The 14,924-nt window shown below is 53.6% G+C and overlaps 1 protein-coding gene across 5 annotated transcripts in view; it reads right to left on the reverse strand.

Moving 5' to 3' along the window:
• Positions 1–14,924, reverse strand: part of RGS3 (regulator of G protein signaling 3) — a 145,050-nt gene that overhangs the window by 13,540 nt on the left and 116,586 nt on the right. For all 5 annotated transcript variants that reach the window (XM_032634931.1, XM_032634932.1, XM_032634937.1 and 2 more), the window contains one exon: positions 3,179–4,144. In XM_032634931.1, coding sequence (XP_032490822.1) covers positions 3,179–4,144 — 966 coding nt within the window. The remainder of the gene's footprint in view (positions 1–3,178; positions 4,145–14,924) is intronic.

Consider the following 14,924-nt stretch of genomic DNA (forward strand, 5'->3'; position numbering starts at 1 on the left):
CTCACATGCCGTGGAGCAACTAAGCCCATGCGCCATGACTACAGGGCCTGCGCTCTAGAGCCTGCGAGCCACAACTACTGAGCCTGCATGCTGCAACTACTGAAGTCCAGGAGCCTAGAGCCCGTGCTCCGCAACAAGAGAAGCCACCACAGTGAGAAGCCTGTGTACCGCAACAAGAGTGGCCCCTGCTTCCTGCAACTAGAGAAAGCCTGCACGCAGCAACAAAGACCCAACGCAGCCAAAATAAATGAATAAATAAATTTATTAAAAAAGATCCTGTAAGCCTCGCAGTGTGGCAAAAAAAATAATAAAATGCAAGGTCTGGGCACCGCCCCCTGGAAATTCTGATTCCAGAAAATCTGATTCCAGATTCTGGGGTAGGGGGACTTAGAAATCTATTTGTTAATAACCTATTCCCCAAAGAAGATATACAGATTGCCAACAAACACATGAAAGAATGTTCAACATCACTAATTATTAGATAAATGCAAATCAAAACCACAATGAGGGCTTCCCTGGTGGCACAGTGCTTGGGAGTCCGCCTGCCGATGCAGGGGACACGGGTTCGTGCCCTGGTCTGGGAAGATCCCACATGCTGCGGAGCGGCTGGGCCCGTGAGCCATGGCCGCTGAGCCTGCGCGTCCAGAGCCTGTGCTCCGCAACGGGAGAGGCCACAGCAGTGAGAGGCCCATGTACCGAAAAAAAAAAAAAAAAACCACAATGAGGTATCACCTCACACCAGTCAGAATGGCCATCATCAAAAAATCTACAAACAATAAACGCTGGAAAGGGTGTGGAGAAAAGGGAACCCTCTTGTACTGCTGGTGGGAATGTAAACTGATACAGCCACTATGGAGAACAGTATGGAGGTTCCTTAAAAAACTAAAAATAGAACTACCATATGACCCAGCAATCCCACTGCTGGGCATATACCCTGAGAAAACCATAATTCAAAAAGTCATGTACCACAATGTTCACTGCAGCTCTATTTACAATAGCCAGGACATGGAAGCAACCTAAGTGTCCACTGACAGACGAATGGATAAAGAAGATGTGGCACGTATATACAATGGAATATTACTCCAATATTACATAAAAAGAAACGAAATTGAGTTATTTGTAGTGAGGTGATGGACCTAGAGTCTGTCATACAGAGTGAAGTAAGTCAGAAAGAGAAAAACAAATACCGTATGCTAACACATGTATATGGAATCTAAAAAAAAAAAAAAAAAGGTCCTGAAGAACCTAGGGGCAGGACAGTAATAAAGACACAGACGTAGAGAATGGACTTGAGGACACGGGGAGGGGGAAGGGTAAGCTGGGACGAAGTGAGACAGTGGCATGGACTTATATACACTACCAAATGTAAAATAGATAGCTAGTGGGAAGCAGCCACATAGCACAGGGAGATCAGCTCAGTGCTTTGTGACCACCTAGAGGGGTGGGATAGGGAGGGTGGGAGGGAGACACAAGAGGGAGGATATATGGGGATATATGTATATGTATAGCTGATTTACTTTGTTATAAAGCAGAAACTAACACACCATTGTAAAGCAATTATATTGCAATAAAGATGTTAAAAAATAAATAAATAAATAACCTATTCCCCTGGTGATTTTGGAGCACATCAGAGTGCTTACAGATGAGGAAACAGACCCAGTCCCTATTCCTTTGGGATTTAGTTCCAATTCCTGGACACAAAGTTTAAGGCCCTTTTCTAGAGGGCCCCAACCAGCCCTTCCAGCCCAGCCACCTTTCAGCAGAAGGTGTCCTCCCACGTGCCCAGAGGCCTTATTGCTAGTGGCTGAGAAGCTAAGAAGGTTTCTGAGGCCATGTCCCAACTTGGTGGGGAAATGTGCTTGGAATCCATTAGTCATGTCTGCCATGGGTTTGGAGTCAGAAATGGCAGAATGAGTGCCACCCATCTACCATCCCTGCACCGTAGAAATCCCTTGTTCTAGCTAAACTGACTTCTATAGACAGTTTTGTCCAGGTCATGGTCTTTCACAGAATGCCTACCTCATCCTCTTTGTTTGTTCTAAACCTGCCCAACCTTCAAGGCCAGACTGAGGAGCATCTTTTGCCAGAAGCCTTCCCTCGTGCCCCTAGGCCCTGGGGTCTCTCCTCCCTGAATCTGCACCTGCCTGGCCTCACAACAGTTGTCATAACAACACCTTGCACTACACTGGCTGTGAGCACCTCCACAGCATTCGCCTGGCGGCTGCACGAATGTCATCAGGCACTGGGCTCTTTGGGTTCACCCTCAACCACCATGGGATGTGAGTGCTATTCATCTCTGCTTTTCAGAGAAGACACTAAGGCTCAGAAGAGCTGAGTGACTCACCCAAGGCCACACAGTTAGTAAGGGACAGAGCCCAGGCTCAAGCTGGCTAACGGGCTTCAAGGCCGTGATGCAATCTTTTCACTGTTAGGCCACCTTCGGGGCCCACACGGAAAAAGCATTCCTCACGGGCTGAGATCAGCCTCACACATTTGTGTGGCCCCTGCTGTGGCACAGAGCACAGGGCCTGGCCCACAGCAGGAAATCAGTCAACACTTACTCATCTATTTCTAAACATTTGCAAGAGGCAAAGGGCACAGTGGTTAAGAGCTCCAGCCCTGGAGCCACATTCTAGTTCTGATTCAGACTTTTATAAATCGTGCGACCCGGTGCAAATCACATAACCTCCCAGTGCCTCAGTTTCCTCACAACAGTGTCTACCTCACAGGGCTGTTGTGAGAGTTAATGAGTTCCTGTAAATCGCTTAGAATAATGCCAGCACAGAGGAAATATGTGTTGTCATGCTTGTTGGCTGATAGATTTCTAGTCTGGCTAGGCCTGGACCAAGTGTAAATTATAACTATTTCTCCAGTTATGATGTTGGATCTTTTAGATCCAAATACACCTGCTCTACTTTCTGTGGGCTCCCCCAGTACAATGGAGCTGTAAGACTATCTAGAGTCATAAAGTCCTGGGTTTAAGTCCAGGTTCTGCCTTCTTGGTCCCTCTGGCCCTCAGTTTTATCCTCTGTCAAATGGGTGGAAGGCTCACTGGAAGGCTGAGAGAAGAACAGAGGTGGGACAAAGCAAAGGCTCATTCCCTGCAGCTCCTGGACGCACGCTCCCTCCACCCCACCCTGTTATGTACCCACTCCCCCTCCACCCTTGGCCCCCTTACCTTCCTGTGTCCTGTGAAGAAGACGGAAAGGTGATGCATTGAGCCACCATTGCGGCCCAGTTCCTTCTTGAGGGTGCGGGGCGAAGGCATGGCCCAGGTGGACGCAGTGCCCTCTCCATCTGAGCAGTGCAAGGTAGTGTCGGAGGTGAAGCAGGGCCCGCGGGCCTCCTGCAGCAGGCTGCCCTCGCTGTGCGTCCGGCGCCGCAGCGAGTTCTGCACGCGCAGCGAGAGGCCTCCCTCCGCACCCTGGCCCGTCTCGATCATGCTGCTGCGCTTGGCCTCACCACGCTCTCCATAGTTGTCATCACTTGTGTCCTCATCCTCGTCCTCCTCGCCCTCCTCGCCCTCCTCAGCCTCTTCTGCATCTTCCTCATCGCCCGAGCTGCCCCCCTCCGCCCCTGCCTTCTGACTGTAGGTGCTATCCAGCCGGACCTCGGGGATCACGAATTTTGGCCTGGAGGCCATAGGCGAGTCTCCTGTGGCTGCTGGTGGGTCCCCAGAGCTCGTGGTCTCCTTAGCAAGGGGCTCAGCTGCCAGGGGGTCCTGGCTCGCGGGCAGGTCTTGATGGGGCAAAAGGTCCTGGGCAGGGGGTTCCTGGATGTCAGGGAGGTCTTTGCTGATTAGAGGGTCTTGGCTGGGAGAGGGTTCTTGCCCAGCAGGAAGGTCCTGGCATGGAGAGAAGGCTGGGGCTGTAGGGTGTTCCTGGCATGGTGAGGAGTCCTTGCTTGGCAAGGGTTCCTGGCCCGGACGGGATTCTTTGCAGGAACGTGAGTCTTTGCTGGTTGGTGATTCTGGGCCAGCAGAGGGTTCCCGGCTGGAAGAGGAGTCCTCTTTGGGTGGAAGGTCTTGTCCTGGAGGAGGATCCTGGCCACGAGAGGGGTCCTTGCTGGGTGAGGGGTCCTCAGCACCCGGCCCCTTCCTTTCCAAGGGCATCTCCCTCTTCTCATCTGCCTCTGTTTCAAACATCTGTGAAATAAAGAGAAAATGAGGAAGGCTCACAAGTGGAGGCTACTGTGTACAAGCCAATGTCACAGAGATTGAAACAAAATCAAGCAGTGACCCAAACCCCACACTCTACACTGTGAAAGCCGAAGTGCCACGTGGAAACCTGACAGTCCCTTTGGCGTAACTGAATATGGGCTCCCACCCTTATTTCCTTGCTGGAAACTTCTGATCCATCAAAACATGGTTGGTCATTTACGGGAGAAGAGGGAGAGGTTAGTTACCATTATCTGGCTCCTACCATATGCCAGGGGCCATGGCAGAGTAAACCCCTCTTACGTAATCTTCCCAGTGGCCCTCTAAGGGAAATGTCTTGGTCCCTCTGTGAGTAAGTCACTCTGTGAATAAATGAGGAGCCAGACAGCCTTTGCCTTCATGGGCCAGAATCAAACCAAGCCCCAAGCCAGAGCAATCACCAAGTGGGAGAATCCTGGACCCAGCCAAAGGATATCTTCTACCTGAACCAAAGGTTTTAAAAATCCTTAGTGAGTCATTCAAATTAGAACTTGCTCTGAATGTTTAGATCTTTCTGAAACTAATAAACTGGAATAAAACCAGAACTTCAAAATATTTGCTCACACCTGGACTAGACATATGTCACAGACACATGGACCCTCACTGAGGGATCATCCGCCCAGTGCTTTTGAAACTGTGTTTGGAGGAACCTCAGAAGTTCCACATACAAAAAAGGAAGCATTTCCTGCCTCACACACAACCCTCAGAACCCTTGGAGTTTTTGCTGGGTTCCTGCAGATTTCATTTGCAAAGGGAAAAATGGTGCCCTCGATGGAGTGTGAAAAGCAGCTATCTCACAGGAAGACTGGGGCTCAGAGAAAGTCAGGGGTGTCTCAGTGTCATAGCCACACGGGAAAGTCGGTCAGGCCTGGGCTAGGTTGGGTCCCTCATCACAGTTAAGGACTTGGAATGCTGGACCTAGAACTACTCAGAGCCCGGGTTTCGTCTATGAAGAGGCCACAGCACCTAGAACTAATGAAAGAGAAAGATGCCGCACATCCCTGGGAACTATACAGTTACGCACGCACACGCACACGTACGCACGCGCACACATGCAGAGGTGGAAAATTTCAGGGCTAAATACCTCAGCACATATGTTAAGAGGTCTTACTGTAAAGACCACAAATGCCCATTTGATCGATGAGGAAGATGGGCCCAGAGAGCAGCAACTTATGCACCCCTGCACAGCTGCCAGAGACTGAAAGGCTATGCCTGCAGCTGGGAATTCTTTTAAGCCCTGGACCGGCCAGGCCTCACATCTGGGAATAAGTGGCCCAGCCACAGGTGGGGGCAGCTGCAGGGTGCTGCACACACGTGTCAGAGGTCACAGTGTTGTCTGGGAGCAGCAGAGCGGATGTGAAAGCCCGGTGTGGGTAAGAGCATCGCCTGGGAGGATGACAGTGAAAGTTTCTGCCCATCCACCACCCTGGGAGGTGGGGTGCAGAGAGAGTTGCTGAGCCAGGAGGGGAAGCCTCAGAGGACTCTAGGACCATCTGGCCAGGGTCTGGTTCCCAGGCACAGCCAAAGACAGGTGCCCACTCACCAGGAGGACTTCCTTCCCTGGAAATCCTGCCTGCAGCTCCAGGATGAAGACAGCTCCACCCAGGAACCCCTTGGACCTCATTGCCTCAGACCCTGGAACTTCAGCGAGCCCAAATCTCCACTGCACAGATGGGGAGGCTGAGGCCCAGAAAGGAGCAGGGGCCAACCTAGAATCACACAACGGGGCCAGGATAAGCCAGTCCCTAAACCCTCTGGGCCTCAGACTCTCCACCTATGAAATGGGATAAACAATGTACCCAAGTGACACACCAGGAGAGAAGACTATAAAAAGTCCAAAGCTCTGAAATGGGATGATGGTGGTGGTAGTCATGGTGATTAAAACAACGGCCATGAACCTCAAACAGTGACACATCTTTCCCATGGACCCCTGGAAGCAGACGGTCAAACTCCCAGAGTCGAAGCTGGCAATTGTGATGCCGGGAGCCCCAATCCAGGAATCTCATCTGAGAACCTTAGTTTGTTCCCAGGGGGTCAGAGAGATCCTCCACTGCACTGACAGGAAGACAGAGGGCCCAGCCTGGACAGTGACCAAGGCGCCCATAAACCCAAGGCTAAAAACAAACAAACAAACAAAAAACCCAGGGCTAAGCTGGGGTTAAAGCCTGGCCTCTGGCTCCTTCTTCCCAAGCCCACTTTGGATCTCAGTCCCCAGAGCAGCCCAGTCCCCCGTCGTCTCCCACCCACCAGGGAGCCTTCTCCCTCGAGAAAAACAAACTTCAGCAGTCAGCTCCCTGGTGCCCTACACTCTCTCACCTCCCCCCCGCCCCCACCCACCGCCAGACCCCTCCATCTGGAAGGATGGACTAGGGAAGCAGCAATCAGTGCCCTCGGGGCCTGGCACTGGGCCCTGAGAGGGGAGCAGGCTGCACTTCCCCTTTCCTGGGGGGCGGGGGTGGGGGGCTCAGGCCTGTACCAGCAGTGACTGCGCTGAGCCTGCCCCCGCACCTCGCCCCTAGGGAAAGTGCAGCAACGGACCCAAAACCAGAAATGCAAGTCAGCCTGCCTCTGCCAATCCTGCCCCAAACCGAGGCCAAGCCAAACAAAGCCAGGAGGGGAAGTGCCTCTGTCCCCAGAGAGGCTCCGCCCCAGGGACGCTGAGAAACCACCCAGGACCGAGGGCTCTCAGAGCGCCCGGCCATTCCTGCTCAGACTGCCCGAGGTGGACTTGGGTTTTGATTCCAGCGGTGTCATTTCCCAGCCGTGCAAGAAAATGGCCAAGCCTCCCGACTTCTCCGAGCCCTGCCCTGTTTCCTTACCTGGAACAGAGCCATGATATCACACCAGACTCACAGGACTAAGTTAGTGTTCTTCACAGGGCCCAGCCCCAGAGAAGCATCTGATAAAGCGGGAGCTATTATTAGTCTAGGCTTATCTTAGAGATAGGGAAACTGAGGTCCCAGGGGCTAAGGAAATTACCTAAGAAATCCAAGGCTGCTTCAGTATTAGAACTCCTGCCTCGTGGCCAACGGTCTCTCCCCACTTCCTTGGACCCTTACACACAACGGTTTGGGGCCCCAGGGGTCTAGAGGGAGGGGAGCAGGCTGTGAGCACTGCTGGAGGCCCCTCCCCCAGGCCCATCTGCCACAGGGCAGACACTGGCAAACAAGGACCAGAGCTCATCGGTTCCATCCTGTGCTCCTGGACGGGGCTTGTGTGAGCACCTGAGCTGCTGTGGTCAGGCCTGTGTTCCTGGGAAAGCTAGGGCGGCATCGGGTACCTGGGGGGGAAGGGGCCTCTGAAACCTTGGGGGAGAGGGTGGCAAGTAGGAGAATTAGGACAGGAAAAGAAATAAAGATGAGAGCCATAGTACAGAATGGATGCCGGGCGTGGGATCGTCCTGTGAGCGAGGGAATGACACGGGCAGAGCCGTACTACGTGAAGCTGCCCTGGGTGGTGTGAGCAGGTGTGGCGCGAGGATGGGGACATGGCATGCATACACGCAGTCATTCATTCTCCAAGTACTGAGTTAGGCCCTGGGGTGGGGATGGGGACAGCAGAGGACAAGTCAGACACAGTCCCTGCCCTCAGCTGAGCAGAAAAACAGAGGTTAGACAACTGGTCTTAATGAGTGTGGTGAGCACTCTCATGGAGAAAGTGCAGGCAGCTGGGGACGCCCAGTTAGGCAGCTGTTACAGCAGCTTGGAGTGACAAGGATCCAGCACTCCAGCCAAGGCGCCCCAGAGACCAGCCTGCTGGCCCAGGGCCCTGGGTCCGAGCGCTCCATGCAGCTGCCCCTCTTCTGCGGGGAGTGTGTATATCTCTCCCATCCATCACTTCTTTGGCTTGGCTGGACCAGGGCTAATTCTGTGCATGTCTCGCCTGCTAGAAGCACTCAGGAAATGAACCAGGCCCTCTAAATGGAGCCTCTGTTTACGACATAATCAAATCCTCTCCCCAGCGCAATCCAGGGCTCGGAACGGGCTGGGGAAGGGTGACAGGTGTGACATCCAGAGGCCTGCTCACACCAGCTATGTCCCCTGGGCCCTAGACCCCCACCTGCTATTGGGGTTGAGGGTGGTGGCAGGCTGCTGGAAATAACTTGCCCAATGTCACACAACTACTAAGCGTGGAGCCGGGTCAGCTGACCCCAGAGTCAACCTGCAGCTCGCACTCTGAGATGACTCATCACATCTACCACAGATGCCGCGCTCCTCAACTGCCCTCAGAAACCACTTCCTGCACTGGGCTGGGCTGGGCTGGGCTGGGCCGGGCAGGTGGAGGTCAGGGGGTGGGGGGTGAACTGGCGTTTCCCTCCATCTCAGGGTGGCCCTTACAAAGGATTTTCAGAAAGAGCCCTGGACATAATGCCAGAAGACCTGGGCTGGAATCCTGACCCCGTCATTTGCTAGCTGTGTGATCCCAGACTATCACTTCTGGGGACCAAGCCTGAGAAAGGACAGGAAAGTGCTCTGTGAAATGGAAAGTCGTCGGAGAAAGGGAGACAGGCTACTAGAATTCCCACATGGCCATTTGACCTCCAGGCTTGCCTTTTGAGACGGGGTTGCTCCTCCAAGTTTGGCATGCCTCTGGGTCTCTGGCTCGATGCCGGCTTCCAGGAACCCCTGCCCAGCCTCAGTCAGCTCCTCAGGCCTGGCTTCTTGACACCCAGAGGTTGAAGCCACCACCCTGCCACAGGGGCCTCCAGGCTGTCCTCCTTCCCCACCCCCACTGCAACAAGTTTGGCAAAGTCCAGGAGAACGGAGGCAGCACCTTACAGAGGGGAGAGCTCTGGATACTGTTGCCCACTTCACACTTACTGGCTAGGTGACCTCGGGGGTAACCTCTCTGGGCCCCAGTTTCCTTAGCCGTAACACAGGATGCTGTGCGAGGAGTGATGTACACCCAGAGCTCGGCACCGTGCTGGTACACAAGCACTCCACAGGCGGCAGCCGCAACCACCGCAGCACGGCCCGCTTTGACATTTCCTTCCCTGGGTTTCCTCCGACTAGCCGATGACCCCCCCTTCTCCACTGCATCGCTGGCCTCTCGGCATGTGTCCTGTTCACTGGAAACTGCTCCAGCCCCCTCTCACCTCAGGCCCGCACACTCCCTCGAGCACTCATCCAACTCCCCAGGCAACAAGCACCATCTGTACCATCTGGTCATGGACAACACCCAGTCCCCGCTGCCAGACCAGACCTGCCCTTTCTCAGAATGTTCTAGGCTCTGTGGAGACAAGAATAAGAAAGACGTGATCCCTGTCCTGATGGAGCTTACAGGCTGGAGAGGAAGGCCTGGTATGAACCAAGTCATCACCCACAGAAACAGTTTGAAAAACACTGATCCATAGTGAAGGAAAACCGTAAGGTCCCATGAGAGAATAAAGGGGCGTGTGGGAAGGGCCACCCTGTGGAAGGACACTGAGGCTAAAATCTGCTCAGTGGGCAGGGACAAGCTCATGAGGGAGCAAACAGCACAGGCAAAGGTCCCGAGCCAGGAAGGCGAGCACCCTGGGGGACAGAGAGGACACCCGTGTGGCTGGAGCCCAGGCACAGACATGGATACCTCCTTCCAGATATCCCACCAGTGCTCCCAAGTCAGTGGACCCCAAACTGAACTCCTGACCTTCCCCCAAGTCCATTCCTCCTCTCAGAGTCTCTGTATCAATGATGCCACCACCCGCCCGAACCAGAGACCTGGGTATCGTTCTCTCTTCACTGCCACCCCACGGCCAATCACCAAATCCTCCTTGATGGTCTCTCGTAAAATCTAAAGAATCTTTCCACTGGGGGAGGTTATGTGTGCGCAGGGACAGGAAGTATTGGGAACTCTCTGTACTTTCCTCTCAGTTCCTAAAACTACTCTGAAAAATAAAGTTGATTAAAAAGAAAGAAAAGAATCCACTCTCACCGTCTCCACTTACCACCACCTGCCTCAAGACCATGACATCTAGCACTGGGATCGATGCTGACCTCCCAGCCGTGGTCCACGCCCCTCTGCTGCTTCTCTGTGCCCTGTCAGAGGAGTCTTCTAAATGCAAATCTGACCCTGTCACTCCTCGGCTTAAAACCTTGACGTGGCTCCCCACTGCCCTCCAGATAAAGCCCAAATCCTGTAGCCCTGGAAGACGCTGGGCTTTGTCTCTCCCTCCAGCCTCACCTCTCCCCACTCCCCATTTTACGGGTTGAGGATGCATGAGTGAACGAATGGATGGACGAATGAATGGGCAATCCAATAAACTTCACAGACCATCTAGATTCTTATTACTCAAAGTGGGATGCGTGAAGCAGCAGCAGCAGTCCTATGAAATACAGAATCTCAGGCCTCAGTCCACACTTACTGGATCAGAACCCACATTTAACCAAGATCCCAGGTGATTCATTTGCATATTCAAGTTTGCAAAGTACTGATCCGGACTATCGGTTCTCAACAGAGAGATATACTTTAGAATCACCTGTGGAACATTTAAAAAATATCTATATCTGGGCCCAGCGCCAGACCTACTGGATAAGAGTCCCCAAAAGTAGGGCCCAGGCATCTTGACCTTTTTTTGACTCCCCAGAAAATTCTGGGAGCTGCCTCCATTAACAGACAAGGTGACTAAAGCCCAGGGAAGGGAGGCAATATGCCCAAGGTCACACAACAGAATCAGGACTAGAATCCAGACCAGAACCTAGTTTGGTACCAGTTCCAATACACGGCACTTCCTCTGTAATGGAGCCCATGTGGAAGAGGCAGGACCTCGGCAGCCCCTGGTCCAGGCTGGGCGGCTGACAAGCCTGCTAGAGTCAGCTACCCGTTCACACTCCCTATGAAGAGAGGCCCAACTGCAGGAGGAGAGAGTGGAAGGAGGAGGAATTTGACTGCAGACTGAAAATTCTCTGTCCCTAAAGAACCACACAACTCACTGATCTGTCAGGGGCTCAGGAAGGCAGGCGACACACCAGAGCAGGGAGCATACCCATTGTACTGAAAGCAGTACCGAGACACAGAGGAGAAGCAGCTCACCAACATGCAGGGAAGAGGAAGCCCTGAGGAGTGAGAAGAGAGGGACCCCTCTTAGAAACCTTCCCTGCTCTTGGCAATGTCACCTGGCTAAGTCAGAAGAACATGCCCTCAGGCCTGGCCTTTGGAGCCTGCTGAGATGCCCACCACCCTCCTGGATGACCAGCTTCTCACCAGGCAGGGGAAGCAGCTTCCAAGGTCTGGGTTTCCAGTACTGTGCCCCCCCCCGTCACCACCTCGCCAAGCCCCTTCTCTTCTCGGGTCTTCCGTGTGCGTGGGGGGCCTGGACTCGCAGTCTCTGCCCCCAACACCACCGCCCCAAAGACCCCTTCTACACCTCCGGCCTTATGCTCATCTGAAAGCCACACGAGTGGAGAACAGAAGTTTCCCCAGTCTCTTCCTGTCCCTGTGGTGACTGATGCCTCCGTCAGAAAGCGAGCGCGGCCCCATGGGCCTCTCCTACCCCACCCTGGGGCTCTCTGCTCAAGATCCAGTTCTCCTGTGAGTTCCACCACCACTCCCTTCCCACCTGGCACCCTCTTTCTCTCCCTGATCCAGATGTGTGCACGTGCATTGTCTCATTTCCTTATTATCTCAACCTTCTGAAGTCCACTTCCTGCCCATCTCCTGCAGCCCAGTTAAATGCTCCCTGGGATACCCTGCCTAGGGGGCCCTCTGCTCTCCTGCCAATGCCTGGCCTGCACTGCTGTCATGGCCCCAGTCGGGTTCTGCTCTGGCTCATTAGGATTGCGTCCCTGGTTTACTCACCCCCACCCCGACCCCCAGAGACACTCAGCAAATACCTACAGAGCCCCAGTCCTGTGCCAGGGCCTGTGTGGGGCACCAGAGACAAACGGTGGCAAGACACACGTCTTTCCCCGAAGGCACTGGGTCTCTGGGTGAGAGAACCAGGTAAGGGGCCCGTGTCAATCTCCCACCGACTCACCACCACCCCAAGGGGCTATGGAAGCACAGAGACAGCAGGAAAGGCTGGGATGGCTCTTGGAGGAGGTTGGGAAAGGGATGGGAGAGGGTATCCAGGCCAAAGCCAGAGACAGCATGGAATATTTGAGGAAGTGCAGGTGGTTCCGTGGAGCAGAAGCATGGCTATGTTAAGGAATTCGAACTTTACCCTGAAAGCGAAGTTTACTTAGTGCTGTAAAGATAAGGAAGGTGGAGCTAGAGATGGTGGAAACAGAAAACAGTGAAAAAGATGGGTGGAGAGGGGAAGAGAGAAAGCATTAATTGAGCATCTACTAGACAGTAGGCACTGCAACAGTTGCTTTACCTACACTTTCTCATGTCTAGCAACATTATGAGGTCAGTAGCAAAACTGGCCCCATTTTACAAATAAGGAATCTGGGACTCAGAAAAGTTAAGTAAGTTACACAACTTCAAAAACTGAGTAAGTAGAGGACTCAGAATGTAAACATGGTCTGCTGGCCCTAAAGCCCTGCTCCTTCTCCTGCCCCATGATCTTCTTTCCTGCCCCCTTCACTGCCCTTCCTCTCTCCCTCCCTCTCTGTCTTCAAAAGACCTTACCAAGCTCCCACCAGGGCCTAGGCACTGTGCTAGGCAGTGGTGAGCAATAGCGGATGCAGGGTCCCTGCTCTTACCCCAGATTAGTGGCGATTGAGGGGCAGGTGTCTGACTCGCCGGGTGAGGGCAGGACTGCTATGGAATTACATACACCTGGTGACCCTCCCAAACCACCTCCCACCCGGGGACCCCTTCATGGGCGGGAGAGTCAGAAGCGTGTGGTTTCTCTACAATGTTCTACACTAGGCTGCTCAAACAAAAAGGCTCTGCCAAGCTAGGAGGACCTCAGGGAAGGGCACGCGTAGCACTGTGATCAGGAGACCGGGATTGGGAATCAGGCAGGCCTGCGTTGAATCCCACTTCCTCGCCGTGTGGCTGAGTCAGCGATGCCTCCCTTGCAGGGATGCTGTGACAGGGGGCAGGAGGCAGGACCTGGGGCACAGCAGTGCTCAGCCCATGGCCATGACCTTCCTCTCGACTCTCCGTCATGTCAGGCACCGGAGACCAAGCCCAAAATCTCAGGCTTAATTGCAAGCAACAGCTCGGATAACGGGGAGCACTTGCAGAGCCAGGGGTGGAGGAGGGAAGCCTATTGCTGGTGAAGAACAGGGGTCTGGAGACATACAAATCCAGGTTCAAATCCTGGCCCTGCCACTGCCTAGCTCGGCGCCCTTGAGTAAGCTGCTTAACCTCTTCAAGGCTCAATTTTCTTATCTGTGAAATGGCGACAGAAGTAGCAAGTACCCAGACCACGATACTGTTGGGAGACCATCCAGATAGGGGGGCCTGGCACGTAGTGGGTACTCAATAAATATTTGCAATTCCTGGAATCATCATCATCATCACCAGTCCCTTCCCCTGCATCCACTCCAGGAGAAGGCACTTGACATATTCGGACCACAGCCCAGGGTGGGGGCACTATTATCATCTGTACATTGCAGGGGAGAAAACTGAGGCCCATCCCAAAGGCCCTGGAGGCTGGTGGGTGGCCAAGCTGGGTAAGTATGGCTCACTGCGTGGCTCCGGGCCAAGCGACTCCCCTCTCTAGGCCGCTCTCTCCTGGAGGAGGTCTGTCCAGCTCTGAATCTCAGCCAGCCTGGAAGGGTCTGTTCTCAGGGCCCAAGGTGAGGCCAGGATCCTTGTGGGTGCATCAAGGGCGGGAGAAGCAGAAAGCACCCCCTTTCCAGAGATCCACCGCCCCCCACCCCCACCCCAACCTTGTCTGTCTGCTCCAGTTCCTAAACTATTCCTCCTTCAGGGCCTGCAGTGCTGGCGGCACTGGGTGGCGGCTGGGGTGGGAGTGGCGGGAAGCTTTTCCACTCAAGGACACTGCAATGTATATCTGGCCACTGGACTCAGCCGCAAACCTGCAGCCAAAGGCCACCCTCCAAGGCCCCAGGCACACTGCTACCTCTGCCACTGCCTCCCTGAAGAAGACATGCTCTGTCTCTGCTGAGGGGGATGTCAAGGCTGGGTTTGTCTGGGTTGACAGCAGGCTCCAAACTCATCCTCCTGTCATGGGACCGTCTCTCATATCTCTTATACGAACCTGACTATACTCCCCTCCAGCTTAAATCCACCGCAACCCTCTGGTGTCCCAGCTCCTTCCCCTGTGTGTCCTGTCCCTGCCAACCGGCCTTTCCACCACACCACTTCTCCCCTCTTCCCTCCAGCCAGGCTGAACTGTTGGTAGTTCCCCAAGCACACTCTCCTCTCAGGCACCTCTAAATCTGTGCTCACTGTACTTCCTCCCAGAACCCTATCCCCTCCTCTGTCCACCTGGTGAACTCCTACACATCCTTCAAAACTCAGCTCACCCTATTGCCCCTTGATTTCTGACAAAGGTGATAGGGACCGACAGTGAGAAAGGATGATCTTTTGAATAAATTGGATATCCACCCAGAGGAAATGAGTCTTGACCTCTACGTCCATCCTACGTAAGACTCTATTTCAGGTGGATTTCAGAGCTAAATATGAAACATAAAACAATAAAACATCCAGAAGACAACACAACAGAATATCTACAACCTTGTAATAGGCAAAGAAACAGGATTCAATTAGCATTCTCCACAGAGACAAAGAGTGACAAGTTGGGCTGCGTTAAAATGAAGAACTTCTATTCTTCAGAAAAGAGTGAAAAGGCAAGCCACTGAGTGGGAGGACATATTTGCAACGTGCATAT

This window comes from Phocoena sinus, chromosome 6, assembly GCF_008692025.1.
Source record: "Phocoena sinus isolate mPhoSin1 chromosome 6, mPhoSin1.pri, whole genome shotgun sequence".
NCBI classification, from domain to species: Eukaryota; Metazoa; Chordata; class Mammalia; order Artiodactyla; family Phocoenidae; genus Phocoena; species Phocoena sinus.